The sequence below is a fragment of the Malurus melanocephalus genome, unplaced genomic scaffold (genome assembly GCF_030028575.1).
Source record: "Malurus melanocephalus ecotype Western Australia unplaced genomic scaffold, MMel_1.1 scaffold_368, whole genome shotgun sequence".
NCBI classification, from domain to species: Eukaryota; Metazoa; Chordata; class Aves; order Passeriformes; family Maluridae; genus Malurus; species Malurus melanocephalus.
The window spans coordinates 216,459-236,133 of record NW_026623600.1 but is presented as its reverse complement, the minus strand read 5'-3'; the positions used below and the strand labels follow the sequence as shown (position 1 = coordinate 236,133).

Sequence of the window (19,675 nt, the reverse complement as noted above, 5' to 3'; positions counted from 1 at the left end):
TGATGTAACTGCCCTGAACCCCTTGTGCAGCACCACAGCCCCTCCACCTGGGCCTGCCTGGGGGAAACCATCTCCAATCTTCATCTTGACATACGACTGACACAGGACATGAGAGCAACAACTGAGCAAGCCACTGCCACAGGTCCTGGCAGTCTCTGTGCTGAGCAGGACTGGGCAGGAGGGCTCCTGGCCTCATCAGGCAAAAGGCAGGGCAGTGCAGACCCTCTGTCCCAACCATGGGACAATACTGCCAGGTGTCTCTGGCTTCTGCCTGCAGCAGAAAGGGCAAACAGCAGCTCTGTCTCAAGCCTGTGTCACATCAAGGAATGGGATGCATAGGCCAGGACCTTACATGGTCACACAAACTTCCTGCCATGGAAACCTCCTTCCTTGTCATGCCTCTCTCTAGCACAGCCTCCCAGAGGTTTTTTCCTAATTCCCTTCCGAAGAGCAGTTTCCAAGGTCTGCCCTTCAGTCCAAACCCAGACAAATCCCCATCATCTCCAGACCACTAAAATGTGAGCAGTCTTCACCCTTACGCTGGTGCAGGAATGTGAGAAGAAGCCAGGAAGTGCTGGACACATGACCCTTGCYAAATACCAACAAAACAAACCAACTCCAAGTGCTTTCAGCAGCACACACTTACCACAAGTTGACGAAGTTGATGAAACTTGGGGAAAACTCCCTTTCCTCTGAGTTACTCAGCTGTGGTGGGTCTCCTTTCACTACCTGTGTCAACTGGTCAAACACACTGTTCCACTTGGGGTAGGGGAATCGCCCCGTGGCCAGCTCATACTGCAGGGAGACAGCAACAGCACCAGGCAGGTTTACATTAGGTAAGTTCAATCAGGGCAAGAAAATGTCCACAACAACCTTGATATGCCCCCAAAGGAAGACTGAGATGAGATTCTACATCCTGTTCCCTATGATTCTAAGTAGAGTATCCAGCCATAAGTTCTGCTGCCTGTGTGAGGAGCATGGCCAGATTTACCCTGAGCAAGCCAMACTTCTGTGCTGGCCATGTCTGCTCCTCCACTGATTATAAAACAAACCAGTGTAGGAGAGTAAAATCTTCCCAAGCATCCTAACAACCACTAGAGAAAATAGAGAATGAGAATAACACAATCATAAGGTATCTTGAGTTGGAAAGGACCCATAAGGATCCCTGAATCCAACTGCCTGCTCCTCACAGGATAATGAAAATGAGGTTTTTTAAACATCAGTGATGAAAACAGAAGCTACTGGTTCATACTTACTGCTTCTGCTTCTGAATCTGGAGCAAGTTAAGAGCTTCTCACTGTAGCAATGTGTGCAGCTAGCAGTGCTGTGGTTAAGGCAGCAGGATCAGAATCCCAGAACCCAGGATTAACCAAAGTCTCTGTGCAGCCAAAGCATAGCAGCTGCCAGGGCTATCAGTGGCTTATTCACACAGGCTGGATGCTCTGCTCTGCGCCACCACACTCTGCACCCCTCTTCGGCTCAGATTTTGAACACAAAATTCATTTACAACCCAACACCTYTTCCCTGATCAGACCTTGCTGCAGCCCAAGGCCCCCAAAGGGGCTCAGGAGAACCATCTACCTGGAAAGCATTCCGATTGTCCCTGAGCCAGGAGTGCCACTTCAGTCACAATGGGAAATGAGCTGGGCTGTGCTGCCCCTGTGACACCTCCACACTGCACAGGGCACCCCAGCTGCAAAGCCCCTCACTTACCAAGGTAATCCCCAAGCTCCAGACATCCGAGCGGACATCGTAGCCTTGCCTGGAYGCGCTGGGATCTATCCTTTCCGGCTGAAACGGGAAGAAGGACCAGTCAAGCTCTGTGCCATGCAGCAAGCAACAAGAAGCATCTGAAAACTTATTAAGAACTYTGAGTCTGTCCTGTGGAGCAGCACYTGGCACAGCTCCWGAGGCAAACTTGTGGTTAGGGCAATCATCCACCCCAGCAGAGAAAAATCTTAARGAACCACTTAAAACACTGATTTTATGGAGGTATAGTGTAAAAGGCGACCAGAAATGGCAACTTATCACAGTTCAGTGTTTCGGGGTTTTTTTCCCTTTTGCACAAACACCTTTAATAATTGTGAGTGTGTTATTTATTTTGTTTTGTTCAACTTCGGGATCTCTTTAATGCAAAGTCTCATTTTCTCTGTTTTTGCAGCCAAATTGTTCCCAAGGGATTGTAAGAACTGGAATCAACATCTCATCCACCACGCTGGGGAAGTGAGGCTTAGCAACATCTASCAGAACTCTTCTAACCAACCAACTGCTCACTGCCAAACCTAAGAAAATATTAAAAACAATGTGTTTCAAGGAAAGCTCTTCTTAACTAGGTTTTGACCATCCCTTGAAGGCCACTATGATGTCACAAGGCTTTAAGACATTCAAAAAGTCTTTCATAGAAAGCAATATTGAGCCAGACATGGGTAATCCATATCCAAGAGCAAGTAATCCAGAGAGGTGAGCCAGCAAAAAAAGATCTTTATATCTTGCATGTCATCAGTATGGGAAACCTCAGTCTGCCTTCTTTAATTAAAAATATAATAATTAACATGTCAAAAGAAACAGGGTATCATTCAGTTTTGACTACAACAATAACAAAGATACCTGAATTGMAATAAATTCTGAATTCTAGGGTACAGGAAATACTCTGGAAGCCCTGGTTGCTTTGTAGGCTACATTTAGATATCATTTCATGGAAGATGCAGCTGAAAATTGCAATGCAATGAACCAGGTCCTTCAGTGCAGCCTCAACACTCCTGTGGAGCACCACACAAGCAGACTACCACAATTCCCAGGATACCCATGGGAATACCTCAGAGCATTCCTGATCACCCTGCCATGCTGCCAGCTCTCCTCCTCACAGCCACCACCCCCATGTGGCTGTCCCAGCTCTGACTGCTCCAGACCTCTCCCTTCCCCTCAGCCACCAGCACCTTCACCTGCCCAGGCCCTGCACACCCACAGACAGCAGGGAGGAGCTCCTGCCAAGCTCCAGAAACCACTGAAGCTTCTCCAAGAGCCAGCCCATGTTCATTACTCCTCAATACACAAGAAATAACCTTCCCAGGGACGCCAATATGTTTTATCACACTCACTCTCAGTTACAGTATCTACTTTGAACTGAGGTGGCTTCCAAGGCCATACCCAGAATATTCTGCCTATCCCACCCTCCAAGCTCTGCCCTTTCTTTTCCTCCCTTACCCTTTGGTTGTGGTTTCCATTCAGCCTMAGCTCATACATTATTTATTCCTCTCATGGCTTGGATGGATGTTGCAATATTTCTGATAGGAGGGCAAAATAATAAAATTACTAAAATTCAACTCTCTTAAACCTACCATCAGCCTTCAYATGCTCCTCCTGTAACTCAGTCAAAAGCTATCACATCTACACTGCAGGTCCCCCCAAGTTCCTGCCTTCACTGGGCCATCCAGAGCACCCATACTGGCTACAACAGACTGCCAGAGCAGCTGGGCAGGAATCAAAAGCTAACAGGGCATGCAGACCATTAAATTCAGGGCAGGAATCAAAAGCTAACAGGGCATGCATACCATTAAATTCAGGCATGCAGAGTTACAGAAACACAGCGACAACTTCCCCACAATTTTGCAGGAGGATGTGAATGGAAATGTATATTCTCAATCCCTGCTACTTGCTTATTTGAAGGGAGGATGGTTTGATAAGCAGCAAACACTGAGGATGTGAATGTCCTTGGATGYTTCAGGAGGTTACTGGTCAGTTCAGCAGCCTTGTTTGCCCACAGACCCTCCAACATTCCAGGGATGCAGGCCCCAGACCATGGGGCTCTCCTGCTGCCATTCTGCTGTGACTGCAGCCCTGCTCTCAGAGCATCCTCTCAGCTCCAGCCCCTCCTGCCAGGCTCCAGCAGCAGCAGTGGGTGTGAGGCACATGGAGAAACTCCTTCCAGCCCTGGGGCCCCAATGCAAGTAGGGCATGGAGCTGCTGGAGTGAGTCCAGAGAAGGGCACAGAAATTATTCAAGGGCTTGAGCCCCTCAGCTATGGTGACAGGCTGAGAGAGCTGGGGCTGCTCAGCCTGGAGCAGAGAAGGCTCTGGGGCGAACTTATTCTGGCCTTTCAGTATTTAAAAGGGGCATATAAGAAAAAAAAAAATACTTTTTACCAGGGCCTGGGGTGACAGTACAAGGGACAATAGTTTTATACTGAAAGACAGTAGATTTAGGTTAGATTTTAAAAAGAAATTGTTTACAATGAGGGTGGTGAGGCCCTGGCACAGGGTGCCCAGAGAAGCTGTGGCTGCCCCATCCCTGCAAGTGTCCACAGCCAAGTTCAAGAAGGCTTGGAACTTGGTCTAGTGAGTAGCAGGGGTTACTGGACAAGTGATCTCTGGGTTCAACCCAAACCACTCAGAATTCTACGGTTCTATCCATGGTCCCCGTGCTGCAGGACATTGTGGACCACTGTCCCTCTCCATGAGGMACAGTCACTGCCCATAAGCATTTTGGCAATAGAAGGTTCCACAGCTGGTAGGTACCTTCCCAGCATGGAATCAGAGTCACCTTGCAGGAAAACAAGGACCACCCTGTGACAAAGGACTCTTCCTTTAGTCCCACACCTCACAGGGAACATGCCACCCACAGACAGACACTGTTGCATGGGAATGGCAGCAGGTACCCCAGCCCTGAACTCTGCTGGGGACACACTATGATGTCTGGAAGCTTCCACCAGGGATGTACCAGCTCAGGACACATCAAATTATGGGGATGCTGGCCTGGCCAGTGCTGTGACCCCCACAGCAGACCCACAGGGATGTGCCACAGCAGAGCAGTTGCCAGGCTGCAGATAAAGGAGGGACTGCATGGGAGCAGCTACTCTGGGAAGGGCCAAACTGCCCAAAAGGATGGGTGGGATGAGTGGCACTGGTGAGACAGAGCTGGCTGTCCCAGGCACCCATGAAAGGCACCTGCTGCTGTGACTGAACAGAGCAAGGGCAATTTGGCCCTAGACCATGGTGGCACAGTTAGAGGGAAAGCARGACAGACCAAAATAAATCCCATCTAAATACAGAGCAGGAACAATGCTGAGAATTTTCCATGTAGATGACACGGGAGCAATTAACACTAACGAAGGAAGAGTCACCATGTCACAGTCTGGGGACCTGGAGCAAGGGCTGCAGACAAAGCCTGGCTCAGGCCACGTGCCTTTCTGATGCCAAGTACCAGGAAAGAAAACGGCTGAGGGGGAGACCCATCTCTGGATGTGCTGATGGGGTGAAGGGACAGTGTATGGATGCATCAGAGAAGGGTGCAGGCTGCCACAGGGCTTCTCACTAGTTCAGTGTCCATCTGAGCACCAGTGTACTGACTTAAAAATGAGCAGCATGGATCCCCCCTCTCCCCCAGACCCCAGCTACACAAACACAGCTAAGCTTGTGACACAAGACCAGATGCACACACAACTCCCTGTRTGCCTGAGCTGTTGCATGTTGCTAAAGAGCAAAGTAGCATTTCTGGGCAAACCCAATTCTTGAAGCTCAGATCTGAGTTTTCACCAGTTACATAATCAGGTAATTTTACCCCACATGCAGCACAAACTCAAAACTGCCTACATGGCAATAAAATGTACATAACAAACTCTTCTTTGTTACTTAGGTCAATGCATCTCTAAACTAAAAACAAAGTAAAGGGTTATCAGGAGCAAAGCACGACCACAGGACTCAAATCTTACCCTCTCCCAGAGGGAAGCTTCACAAACTTTAACTGAGATGCCTTCAATGCAGAAAACATTAGGTCCCCCAAAGTACAAAACTACTTTGGGAAGTTCTTCTGCTGCTCAGTAAAGGAAAGTGTTGTTRCTCATTTTTCACACTCCAGAAAAGCTGATTGTTCTTTCTTCAGAGCTCTCCCCTGCATCTCCCCTCATCTGCCCACTGAGATCCCCAGATGTTTTACTCCTGTGAGCCCCTTCCCTGATGTTCCTGCAGGGCTGGACTGGTAGTTCAGACCCTGTAAGGTTGAGTAAGAGACTGAGTGCAAACCTGCCCAGGAGAATCTCACCACCAGCTCTTTAGACATGACCACCATTTCCTAAAAAAATCACAAGATGGTTTGGGTTGGAAGAGACCTTAAAGATCACTGATTTCCAACACCCTGCCATGGGTAGGGACACCTCCCATAGGGACTCCTCCCATTGTCTCAGGTTGCTCCAAGTCCTGTCCAGCCAGGCCTTGGACACTTCCAGAGATGGGGAAGCCACAGCTGCTCTGGATAACCTGTGCCAAGGTCTCACCACCCTCACAGGGAAGAATTTTTTCATAGTATCCAATCTAAATCTACTCTCAGTTTGAAGCCATTCCYTCCTGTCCTGTCACTCCAGTGAATAGTCCTGCTCCAGATTCTTTGCAGCCCTTCAGATACTGAAAGTGCTGTAAGGTCTCCACACAAYCTTCTCCTGCCAGGCTGAGCAGCCCCAACTTTCTGTCTCCACAAGGGAGATGCTCCAGTCCCCATATCAACTTCACAGCCTCCCCTGAACTTGCTCCAAGAGCTCCATGTCCTTCTTATGTCATGAGTCTMATGACTGTACACATTATTCCAGTATTCCAAAGAGTATCCAGTACTCCTGCTCTGTGTCCTCAGAAGAACAGGCTGTGCTGATTTTCTGGCAGACCTCCCTTTCCAACTCACAGCCCCACAGGAGGTGCTGGAGCTCCAAACAGAGGTGAGCACCCACCCACCCACTCACCCTCTGGCCAGTGTTACTGCTCAGCTCTACAGTACATGTCACAGGCTCTCCCTTCGGTGGCACTGATCTCCCTGAGATTACAGCAATCTCTCTTTAAGTTCTTCTGCTAGCTGCTASAGGTGAGTTGCCTAATTTCATCTGGATCTTGACCTTTATGCACAGTGAAGCTCATTAAGTTTTGGGATCTCCTTCTGCTCACACAGGACTCACAGAAGGTGAGCTCAGTGCTGCCAAAGCCTTGGTCTAAGAGCAGATATGAGTCATTTCACACAAGCACAATTACACATCACAATTACACTGTGCTGGCTAAAATCTTTTCTAAGGTCGTACCCTCCTGTGTAGCACCAGCTCACCAAGGACAAAGCTATGAACACAGTTCCCTCTGTGGGGGAGGGTCTGTAGGGCAGTGACAGTCACAGAAGGTGTCCCACAGCATCCTATGCCACAGCCCTGGTCACACGGAGATGACCCACTCCCTGGCCAGGGAGTGACACAGCAGAGCAAAGGACACACAGTGTGATGAGTGAAGAGCTCCCCAGTCACTCCACACCACCAGGACAGCWGCAGTGACACTGGCTCTGTGTGCAACACTTCTGCACCTACACAGGAGAGCAGAGCAATATTGTTAAAAAATACTTTGGCCAAAATATTCATCCCTGCTTGGATGCTGAATTCAGATGTTGCTTTTGAAATCCCCTCTGTTCTTAGTTTCCTGTCCCTCCCCCTCACCCATGCCAACCATGAAGCCCATGGCTGCMCAGAGATTATCAGGAGAGATCATATTTCCAGAGAACAGCCTTTCCTCCCTTCCTATTTCCTTTACGTATTTACTGTGAGAGAATGCTTCATTTAAAAACTTCTCCAGCAGCATTTTCCAGGTGGAGATGCTGGCTTCCCTTCACATGGGATTGCCATCCCCTCCAACAGGCTTTCCTAAGCACACCTGAATTCCTTGATCTCAACAGCAGGAAGGTGATGGGCTAGTGGACAGAGCACACTTGCTAGTCACAGAAAGATTGATAGGAWYGTTATTGAAGGCAACCAGRTCCAACTGGGCTTGGCACAGCATAKTCTCAACAATCTTATTTGCCTTGTTAGAAAAGGTAARTGTGGCCATAATAAAGCTGGACTAGGGCAAAGCATGGTCTGGACTCCAACCAACTCCAGCACGAATAATTTGCATCAGTAAATGCTTCACCTGATAGAGTTCAGAGTGAAGCTGTTGCATGTTGAGTGGGAAAGGTTTACAATGGAACCTCAAAGACGGCTTTCCTTAGCTTACTGCTAATAATATCCATGAAAATACAAAATAAGCGTTGCTAAATTCAGCATATTATAAAAGCTATTGCTAGTGTGACACAGAAGGGCTCCTGGAAAACCAGCATGTCTGGAGTTTTTGGTAAGCTGGGCTCTGGCTGGCTGCTGACTCACCGGAGTAGACACAGAAAAGGCATCACCCGGGGGGAACAGAGGCTCCTGGGACAGGAGAGAAGGAAATCCCAGAGGAGCATCWTTATTATACATGTGGAGCTGGGGCATCATGCTGGGAACTGCTGCTCGTTACACAAACAACAGGTTAGACAAACACTGTGAGTCTGCACAGTCCCAGGGTCTATGTTTGCAAAAGGATGTTGAAAAAACGGGACCTTATAGCCCAGCCATAAAACACAAGCTGATCTGCCTTAAGKGAATAAGCTGCTCAGCCCCTAATCTCCTCAAAGAAAAGCTCAAGAGGTGACTACATCAAAGTCAGAAAGCACCTACTGGGGCAAGGGCCTGTGACAAGGACAGCTCTCCTTAATTCTGCAAATGGAGAAGAAACCACAGCCCACAGCCAGCCATTAACACAAGACTTACTCATATTAAATGRAAGTATTATGAGTATAATTAATGACCAGGACAACTTCATGGGCACTGTGGCAGATTCTCCAGCACCTGAAGARGCATCTTTAACACAGGACTTCGGAGATCTTCCCTGTCTGGTGTTACTTTGGAAGGCCAATGTCAAGAAGCCCAGAGTTTAATACACACCATCCCCATCACAGCTTCCAAGAGCTGCATGAGAGGAACAGGCCAAGCTCGGTGAGGCAACAGTTTGGGAGGGCTGGCAGGTATTCCAGCCATGCCAAAGAACTTTCTCACAGAACCTCACAGAGGGTCCAGAGTTTTGGTGGGGATGCTCTGCTGCTCATTGAAGTCATTAGTTATAAACACTGAATTGCCCAGTTATCCTGAGCAACAGGCCAGCTTCCAAACAAACACTGTGAAGAATCCAGAAAGGAAGTAGAGCAAAGGAGCCACTGCTGATCCTAGAGGACTCTGCTGCAGGAGAGAAAGGGAGCTGAGAAGGTGTCTATACACATCCTAACCAGCAATCAAACAGAAGATGCAGATGGTCCTCAGCAGAAGTGAGTCATCAGTGGCAATTCAGACAAGGCCCAGCTACAGACATTAGCAGTTTGAGCTTTAAAGTCTGGCTTCTTTTCTGAGAGATCTCTTATTCAGAAGCTGTTGTCTGGGTGCAGGATCAGGAGGCTTCCTCTGCTGCTTTACATTGCCTCTCTTTTYGGCCTCATCACCTCTGAAAGGCTGTACATGAAAAGTACAACCCTCACCCTGAGATTCTGACCCAAATCCTTCMATTTTTATGGGAAATTGGAGCTTTTGCACTCCAGAACTCTTGAGTCTTGTTCCAAACCAGGTGCTGTGCCCTGCTCCTGCACTTGCATCCTGCCAGCTCCACTGCCAAGAGCCATGCTGCAGCAGCAGGGAGCTGATGGAGGAGGCAGGAGGTTGGACTCTGCATCCCAATGTGGAGCTGGCAGGGGAGGCTCTGGAGCCCTCAGCCCATGACGAGTGCATGACAAGCAGAACCCTCCTGTGGGTAGGAAAAGGCCCGGCACAGGAGTGAACAGTCCCACTGCAAACTCCTGTGGGTTCACCTGAGAGATTCCCCCCAGCTCACCTGCACGAGTGGCGAGAGCCAAGGGGCTCCAGGAGGATGGGAGGACCTGCAGACACCCCAACAAACCAGGCACCTGCACAGCCCATCACACCTACCCCTGCCCCAAGGTGCTTCACACATCCCTCTGGGCATCTTCATGCCCTGATGTCACACTGCACTCCCTGTGGCTTCCAGTCAGCCTTCTGGGAGCTCATCAGGGCAGCAGGGGCCACCCTGGGCCACCCCAGCACAGCCAGCTGGGCCCTGAGCACAGCAAATCTGCAGCAGCCAGGAGTTCTTTCCAGCTGAACACTCCATGTCTCCTGAAGGCAGCTATCTCCCAGACCTGACTTTCAGSCACTTCCCCTTAAATCCTAGTAGCCAAAATGACTTTTTTTCCCCCTGCTTTTAATACTCTCCTCCACAAAACTCATGTGCTGCCTGCAATACTTCTGGGCAAGCAGTCAGCTTACACAGGTGGCTACTGCCACGCTTCACCACGTTGCACTGAGCTGCCTGTGCAGCTGAGCATCTGAACAGCCTAGGAGGAAAATCCCATCCTGCTGTGTCCCCAGCAGGGCAAGGGTGGCAACAGCAAGGCACAGACCCAGGCTCMGCACTCCAGCAGGGCTGCTCAGCACAGGCTCCATGCTGTGTGAACTCAGGGCCCAAGTCTCAACAGCAGAACCTTTTTTTTTTTGCAGGGTAAACCTTAGAGATKATTTTTGCCAGTGGATAAGTAAGCAGAGGTCACATTCCAAGTTGAAAGCATGTGGGTGACAGCAGTGGCACACGAGTGGGGATAGCTGCACTCACAGCTCAGGCATCTCTCTGGCATTTGCTTCATCACAGGCACCAAAGGGGGATTCAGTGCACTCTGCTTGTAGAGGGATGGTGCTCTCAGTCTCCTCCCAAATCTGTTTTATCAGTCATAAAAAAACTATGGCTGGGTGCCAAGTTTCAGAGGCAAGAGGAAAAAAAGTCCAATATACAGTAATATTCAGGGGCATCCAAGATGATGAATTCAAACCCTGCTTGTGCAGATAAATGACTGACTGAGCCTTATGAAAACCTGGGCATTTGGTCAGGAATGCAAAGCTCAAACAGGCTCTTTCAGTAGCTCTGCTTGGGAAAAGGATCCAGGGAACTCCTGCATCCCTACAGCCTTCCCCTCCATGGCTGGGAGAGAGGGGTCAGAGCTGTCACTGTCACCTGCCTTGGGAAATGTTCCTCTTCCATGTATGGCCTGAACCATCTGAATTCTCTGCCTGAACCATCTGAACACAAGGACATCCAGCTGGGCCTGACACCAGTGCCAGCAGTGACTGTCCACCTTCATCAGGGAGAAGTGAGAAGATGAAGTTTGCAGCCAGAGGCTCCAGCTTGGCCTGGGAAAAGGGCCTGAGGTGACCAAGGATGCCAGTGACACCATCACACCCTGTTCTGGAGGTCCCAAAGGAGCAGGGCAGRGCAAGACATCCATCCTCATGCTGGCTATGTCTCCCTCTGCCTAAACCAAGCACTTCCAGTCTCACCCTTCCTCTCTGMCAGGCACTGGATTCACTGGAGTGTTCAAAAGGCCAAAAGCAGTAATGCCACAAAGGCCACCAGCTCCAGGGTGACACACAGAGCCCACGCTCAGCAGCACCCACCCAGCCAGAGRCAGGGCAGGGATTGCAGGGAGGGTGCAGGGCTGGCCTGGAGCAAYCTCAGCCCACTGCTGGGTGAAGGCTGTGGAAGCTGACCTGCAGCAAACCCCCAGCACTGGCACCAGCACAGGGCACACGTGAGGAGGSCTCACAACAGCCTGGGCTGCTCCARGGGTCAGTGGCTGCCTGGGAACTCGAGCCTGCCTTTGTTTCTCTCAGAGAACATGAGGCACCAGCACAGAGGCCTTTGCTCACTGTAACAATCACAGGGGAACTGAAAGCCAAGAGTAAAACAACCTCTCAGCACTGCAGCTCCAACACCGAGGCGCCACTCATTGTAACAGCTCCAGCAATTTTGGTTCAAGCACACAGCACTYGCTTGGCAGCTGGACATGGCTCCTGCTGCCTCCTCAGACCACTCTCAGCCAGGCTGGCCACCATCCAGTGTCATTGTCACCAACAGCCATGTGGGGACCAGCCCCAGGAACAGGCTGTTACAAGTTCCTTCAGGGGCCAAAAGGGTTGGTGGACCTTGCAAATGAGACACTATCACGAGGCAGAAGTATCCAGCAGCCCTTAGYAGAGCCTCCCTGGCTGAACACAGCTACTACTCTTGGCCTATTTTACACTAAAAAAAAACCTGTTTTTCTTCTGAGAGGAGTATATTGGCCTGACTCCTCCCCAGGTATATCCAGCTCTGATCACAACATCCCTTCAGACATCAGCCTCTGCTGGCTCAGAGAAATAGCTGGCACAGGTGCCTGCACACTGGGACATCTCCCCATTTCCCAGGCTTCCTAGTACGTGGAAATGCTCATGTACTTGGAAAGGAGTCACTGAGGCTGGAGAGCAGCAGGGAAGAGGCCAGTCGTCTTCCACATCGCTTGCCAGCTGCTGGCTGCCCMACAAACCCTGTGCCATGCCAAGGCTCTGAAAAACACAAACTGAACTGCAACACTTTTGCTCATTTAAAAGTCCACCTGGAGCTGCTGATGGAGATGCCCAAATCACAGAGTGCAGATGGACAGAAAGACAGACAGGAAAAAGGAAAACCAAGCGGCTGTGGAAGCACTCACAGCATTCTAGCAGAAAGGAAGCACTGCAGCTATTTACAGACATGTCAGGAACTGTCACCAACAGCCTGAGCAGAGCTAACCACCAACCCATGGCTCAAAGAAAAGGTGGGACCATTAATTCCTGTAATTATGGCTCACTGAAMTTTAGAGGGGAAAAGGTGACAGGCTTTTTCAAGAGCTCTATTACAGCCAAGACACAACTCAGAGTGCAGGGAACAAGCAATAACAGCCCTAAGTGCACAGAGCGATGCTCTCCAAGTGCCTGTGGTCTGGGGTACAAACACAGCCTCAGTCAGAGCAGCTCAGACTGCTCTGGCTCCCACCCCTCCCAGGCACCCCTCTTGCTGCTGCCATCAGCATTTTCCACCCCATCAACCCCCCCCAACTGGGTATCTCTACTCCAGCCTCTTCCCTGCTGGGAGCTCCACACGCTTGCCACAAGCATTGAGAGCAGACACATGCCTCTGCCCACCTCCAGCCTCACAAGGCCTTTATTTAACAAACTGCCCACTTGCACCAAGTTTTGGGTGGGCCTGGGACTTGCACAGAGCTTTGCTGTACCACAGCTATGGACTCAAGAACAAATCTCATCCATATTATCYTGTTCAGCTCAGTAAGTAACTACCTCTGCTAGGAGGACACTGAGAGGAAAAGGTCAAATGCTCTGCAATACAGACTYTGTGCTTGCACAGATCAGAGTCAGGGCAGACAGGTTTTGCCTTGGACACCACAGTCAGACAAAACCCATCTGAGAGCCATGGCCTGGGCCAGATGGGCACCGTACCTTAAAAGAGATATTTTCCTTTTTTCTTCTCARTGGTAGATAAAAAGGAGTTCAGAAAACAATATTTTTCAGCATACAGAGCCATAAACATGCAACAAAATTTAAATATAGGCACTAAAATTAAAKTTATATGAACAGCAGCAGGCACACAGCTCCCTGCGCAAGGTACCCTTGGTTCATGTGAGAGCAGAGATACATTTTCAAAGCACCCTGAAGCACTGAAGTGTTTAAAACCCTCAGACAGCTTCCAAAATCATCACTACAGCTTTTCTCTCTGGGAGCCGGAGGGCAGCAAACAAGCAGGACAGACTCCCAGGAGCCACAACTCAGCCCCAGCAATTTCCACACAGCTGCTTYGCTACTGCCACTCTCCAGAATCACATTCTCCTGGAATGAAGTTCTGGCACACTTTGGAATTAAAGTGGTTTACAAAACTCACTAYAATTCTGCTCTGCAGTAACTCCTGTGACATAATCTTACCAGAGCAAATGGATTTCTTGCAGACCAAGACAAACCCACTGATAGCCCTGCTCCCCCAGGCACTGGTTTTTTAGAGTTGCTAAAAGGCACAGAGCTCCTCYACACTCCAGCACCACAGCCCTGGCAGCAGCACAGGAACCCAGCRGAAAACCAGGAATTTGGTCACTTTGCCACAGCCTGGATGACACTGCCACAGCAGCGCTCAATGCAGAGCTCACTTTCATCCAAGAAGAGGGTGTTSATCCCACAGCAAACAGGCTGGTGACAGGCCTGCTTGTCACCTGGAGGGCTGAGATCCTGCAGAGCCCAGGGCTCATGCCACTCACCGCCATGTACGGCCGGCACCCTGCATCCCGTGTTTTGGCAATGGAGTCCACGAGCTGTCCGCTAATGCCAAAGTCACAGAGTTTAATATTTCCATTTCTGTCCAGAAGAATATTGGAAGGTTTGATGTCTGCAGGGGAAAGAAATTTAAAGCAGTAAGTCACRGCTGGAGGTCTCAATTTCAAGCAGAGCAGCTGCAGAGGATGGAGGCCGGCAGTGCCACGCCATCACCGTCACCCYTTGGCACTGGATACTGCCAGGGAGCACGAGGGGATGGAGGCAGCCCCGGAGACGCCACGTGCCCAAAGGCAGAGGCAGATGGCCAAACACCCTGAAATGACATTTACGTGGATAAAGCACAGGCTGAAGAGGCAACAGAACAGGCATTGAGGACACTTGTTCAAAACCTGCACTCAGACTCGTGGTGGTACAGGTGCTATTTACACTTTGAGTGAGGCAAAGACCGCTAACAATTCTTGCAATTATTTAAATAGAAAAGAAGAAATGGCATAAACTTCAGAAAAGACATGAAGAACTCACCTCTGTGAATGATTTTCAAGTTTTCTTTTAAGTGGTTTAGTGCTTTCACAGTCTAGGAGAGAAAAACAGATGAAAAATAAGCAGATGTCCTAAGAGTCTTGTGATTATTAAATTTTTGGAACTCCAAGAATATGAGGAAGAAGCATTTAATACACTTGAGATATCCATGCTGTAATATGCCACATAATAAAAGCATTTTTCTCRGAACCTTTTCTGCAAACAGGTGATACAAGAGAGGGTATGTGCTTAAGTGAACACACATTCCCTGTGACCTGTAAAGATTCCACTCTGGGAGAAGGGAGCAAGGGGTGGAGCCAAACCCTTGGTTTGTAATTACCATCAACAAATCTCTGATGTTAATTATCCGGAGCAATAACTTAATTCAAGCTCTATGCTGCATTTTTTTCAGCAGGTCACAACTGTTTCAATTGCGTGACTTTTCATTAGGCCAAAACCTCCAGGTTAAATCAAGAAAACATCAGCCAGAYTCTCCAGGGCTTTTGGAAGCCTTTGCACAAGACTGCCAGAAGCTTCTCTGGACTGGAGGGGCCGGGCAACCTCTACAGAAATCCAGCAGAGCAGACAGATTGGTAAGGGCAGCAGAAGGACAGAGGTTTCAGGACACTCTTTTAACAGCCCTCCCTCCCCAGACCCAATCCACAAGTTTGTTTTGCAGGACCAGACCTGGCCCTAGTGTTCAGCCAACCAAGGGYTCATTTTGGCACAGCCATGGGTAATTTCACAGAGATCCTGAAAGGATCCTGAAAGGTGTAGCAGGGCTGCACCCACATACTCTGGGTGGGATTCTTCTCCCTTCATCACCTCAGGTACCAGGAGATGGGACCTCACCCCCCACWCAATCTGCTCCCCATCACTTGAGAGTGAATGTGGGCAACTCCCTGAGACTGGAGCCTGGTAGGATTCACCTCCCCTGGTTAGAAATGCCCAATTCCTTGCTCCCTTTACAAACCAGGGAAGGGGAGACACATCAACCCTTTTAGGGACCTTCTTTGGGAGGAGACAGCCAGSTCCCAGTGATGGCACTCCCAGCACATGAAGCAAGCCCTGCAGAGCGAGCTGGTGCCCACATTCAAGCAGACAGAGCAGGAAGCAGATGTGGGGTCTCTTTATGAACTCATTAGTGACCCCAGGAGCTCCTTTWACACCATGCAACATATTGTTGAAAAGTCATGAGCACCCTTAAGAACCAYTCCCAGTGTGGTGCAGACAGCAGCACAAACCAACCAGCTTTTCACATGGAGTGATTTGAACAAGGATTTGAACTTTTCAATTATCTTCAACAAAAAAGGTTTAACAAAATACTCACAGCTAAAGTGATTTTGCCTAAGATTTCTTCTGGAATAACATCATCTAATACACTATATACATATTTGTAAAACTTATCAAACGAGGTAGACATGAGCTCCATACAGATCCAACAGTCACCCTAGAAAGAGAAAATAATCTCTGTTACTGTTGAGATAAAAATGAGAAATACAAATCCAGAGAGCACAGAGAGATCCCTTGAATCCAATGAAATACTTTAAAAGCAACATGCATTCTACAGAAAGGATGGAATTCAGCTTCATAAGTCTTAGCAATGAAAGACTGCACCCATTCACTGCACTCACAGCAGAGGCATCTACCTGCCGAGCTCACACCTGACATTACAGTTCAGATGCYTGAACCTAGATGGATCCAAGCTTCACACATTATTTTGCTCTCCACAGGCAGTAGGCACAGTAAGACTAAAAAAAAATCCTTTCAGCTTATGGCTACCCTGCAGAGGACAGAAGACMTTCCACACAACRTYTGRAGATAYAATGTAGGCAAGAGAAAATGAAAATAACCCAAGCATGGGGGGGATTGTTGATTTGCATCTTACAGCTAAACAATTTAGGTGCAAAAAATTGTAAAATGTACCAGAATATGCGCTAAATCAAACCAAGCAGAGCTGCCAGAGGAGCATAATGTTTTTTTCATCAATCACTCTACTGAGATCTGTAAATCAACCCGCTCACATGGATTTTTGGGGAAGGACAAATAGATCTCAACAGCATGAGGACTTCACCTTTTGCTTTAGCATGTATCTGCCCTATGGTGACAGAGAGCTTAGCCATGAACTGATCTGAGTTATTTCCATATTAATATTTTAGCCCCACTGAGAACAGAATACTTTCTATGAGGTATTTYTGTAGACTGTAGTGCACTTGAGGCAACTCTTCATTGCAGAAATACTAAATCACCAGAACTAGACCTGTCCTCATCAGAAATGCTACCCTCACWCCTATCTRCTACASACTACACCACAGGGAGTGTCCAAAYATCATCAGCTGGCAAAGTTTTGTGCAGAAGAKTCTGGGTACCCCATCCTGCCTAAAGAGCACCCACAAAACCTCTGTGAGGAGCAGTAGTGTGCAGACAGTGCTGCCAAGGGGCTGCTCAGGGCATGACACAATGCGCTGGTTAGGATAATCTAACACACTCCTGTGATAAATGCAACAAACAGAGGAGAAACTTCCCCAAGTCATTATCCTGTTGAAGGCAAATTATTCCTGACCAAAGAAAATACAAACCAACCCAACTCTACGTTAATACCTGGAAATAAAATTAGGAAAAAATCCTAGGAATTTTGCTGGAGAAGTAGCACAGGCCCYTGCTCCATCCTGCACATCCAAATGACTTTGGTGTGAAACAATCTCCTCAATATCTCAAGTTCAGGAAAAGTCAGGAGCAATTGCCCAGTTAAATGTAGCTGGTGGAAAAGTTTGTAGAGACACATGTTTAAAGGCCAGAAAAGGCCTTCTTGCCACTCAGAATGGCCTCTTGTGAAACTCAAGCCAACGAACTGCACCTGCCAAATTGCTCCAGCCCMAAGGTTTGAGTTATGGGGAACACAGGTGCTCAGTAAAGGTGCTGCCAAACACCACACACTGYTGTGGGCAGAGGCAGCAGAAGGTCCCAGCTTGGCCTTGGGCTGCTCACACATGTGCAAGGCCTTTCCAGCAAACCAACAGCAAACAGTGCATGGGTGCTGCTGCTCCAGCAGCAAATCCACCATTCCTCCTGTGAGGATGAGCACCAGTGGGCTGTCTGGGTGGGGAAGAAGGCTTTGGTTTAGAGCCATGGGTAATTCCAGCTTACACTGCTCATTTGGCATCAGGTTTTTCACATCAGCKCAAGGCAGAGCAGGAGCTGATGTCATCCACTCAAGGAAAATGGCTGCTACAAGCCTGAGCCAGAAAACMCTCATTTCACCCAAAGAAAGCAGATGGGACTGATGTAAGCACTGTGACAGATATGGAAGCAGACACATCACAGCAAAAGAGACCAGAGCAGTGCAGCAAGAAAAGGGCGTGACAAGCACTTCAGGAAACGTGGAAAAAGGTGAACATGGACTTACAGGGATCTGAGAGTGGCTGTGGAGGGAGCTGGCTGAGGAACTGCTCAGATTTAAACTGAAACAGAAATTAAATCGGGCAATGCATGCAGAAAATTTCTTTTTCACATTAGCAACAAAGACAAAGTGCAGTTGAAGCACTTTCATATGATGGAGAGTGGTCAGAGCAAGCAATGTGGCTCCAGTGCCAGTGGTGTTCATAAACCAAGTGAGACTGGAAGCCCAGCAGAGAGTAACAAGCCATCTGCAGTGAGAGCAGCCTGGCTCTACTGGCCACAGGATCATTCAAACACAGCTTCTGTTTCAATCAGCTTTATAAAAACACTCCGACAGGGTTATCTTCCTGGGCTATTGTACTGAGACTGTGGGGGACTGGACTGGTTCTAGAAAGGCAGAATATCATTGCAGYCTTGTATTTGTGTCCAGTTGCACCAGTTTCATGAGGTGCTTCCATTGCCCAGGTTCCAACAGCTGGTGTTAGGGCAGGAAAACAAACCAAGTGAGTAACACTTGAGCAGAGCCATTATCATAACAAAGGCTTCACGTGACCCTGTGCATCACAGTGCATCACCACTGGGATGGGTGTGGTACTGAAACCTCAGGTAAGTACAACAAATTGCTATCCTGTGGTAATTTTTAAGTGTAAAAAAAACCCTTTATGTGGTTACAAACACCAAAGGAAATAGCTTGTTTTTCGTTTTACTTGTCTCCTGAAGAAGATGCCATATGGAACTCCTGARTGGGGGTATTTATTGACCTGGTACTATAAAAACCTACCTGACCTACACAAATTCACATCAGCAAGATCAGTGGAAAAATGTAACAGCCTTTTCCACTATGCAGCTTYCTTAAGGCTGGTCGCAAGATCCAAAACTCTACAGGCTAACTCTTCCTGGGACTTGGAGAGCCTTACTTGTTGGCAAACTGGTGAATTTTAACGGGATGAAAAAATAAGACTGTCTGGGCAATGGGCACTCAGCCCCTTCCTGACCAAATACCAAGAAGTGCTGATGTGCATGGGCAAGTGCTACTCCACTGCAAGCTGCGAGGACAAAACCACCTTAATGAAAGTTTCACTTTAAATTTTGCTCTTAGGTCAGGTTGACTTCTGATCATAAAATAACAAAAGAAGTGCTTTAATTTTCTCTTCCTGTTAAGAGCTATTCCTCTAAAGAATGTATTTGAGTCCTTACTGGGTATTAGATTACCAGATGCTAATGCACATCTTGTAGGCATTCCAAAAAAATGTCCAGGAACACCCTGTGCATTTAATATCCCTGCCCAGGACAGACACAAAAGCTACTTCACCAGCAAGTGAGACACTTCAGCTTCTCAATGCAAACAATTCCAATTGACAAGGGAGCAGATGTCACAAAGATGTCACCCACCCTGAGTGCAGCTGCCAGGACAGGACCTGCAGGTCCAGGTGGACACTGAGCTGAACATGAGCCAACAATGCATCTTTGCTGGGCACAAGAATCACAGCATGAGGCAAAGCATCACCAGCAGGAGGAGGGAAGTGATCCTTCCCCTCAACCTGGCACTGGTGAGGCCACAGCTGGGGCCAGTGCTGGGTTCCCCAGTACAACAGGGACTCCAGCAAAGGGCCACGAAGATGACTGAGGGACAGGAGCATATTTCCCATGAGAAAGGCCAGGACTATCCAGCCTGGAGAAGGGGAATCCCACCAACACATAAAAATATCTGAGGGGAAGCTGCACAGAGGATGGAGCCTTTCTTTCTTTTCTTTCTTT

The 19,675-nt window shown here is 48.5% G+C and overlaps 1 protein-coding gene across 2 annotated transcripts in view; it reads right to left on the bottom strand.

The window, feature by feature from the left end:
• MAP2K4 (mitogen-activated protein kinase kinase 4) overlaps positions 1 to 19,675 on the bottom strand; it is an 87,827-nt gene that overhangs the window by 3,533 nt on the left and 64,619 nt on the right. For both annotated transcript variants that reach the window (XM_057378618.1, XM_057378619.1), the window contains 5 exons: positions 15,849 to 15,968; positions 14,522 to 14,573; positions 13,984 to 14,111; positions 1,714 to 1,791; positions 647 to 795 (listed from right to left, as the gene is read on the bottom strand). In XM_057378618.1, the coding sequence (XP_057234601.1) occupies positions 647 to 795; positions 1,714 to 1,791; positions 13,984 to 14,111; positions 14,522 to 14,573; positions 15,849 to 15,968 (527 nt within the window). The remainder of the gene's footprint in view (positions 1 to 646; positions 796 to 1,713; positions 1,792 to 13,983; positions 14,112 to 14,521; positions 14,574 to 15,848; positions 15,969 to 19,675) is intronic.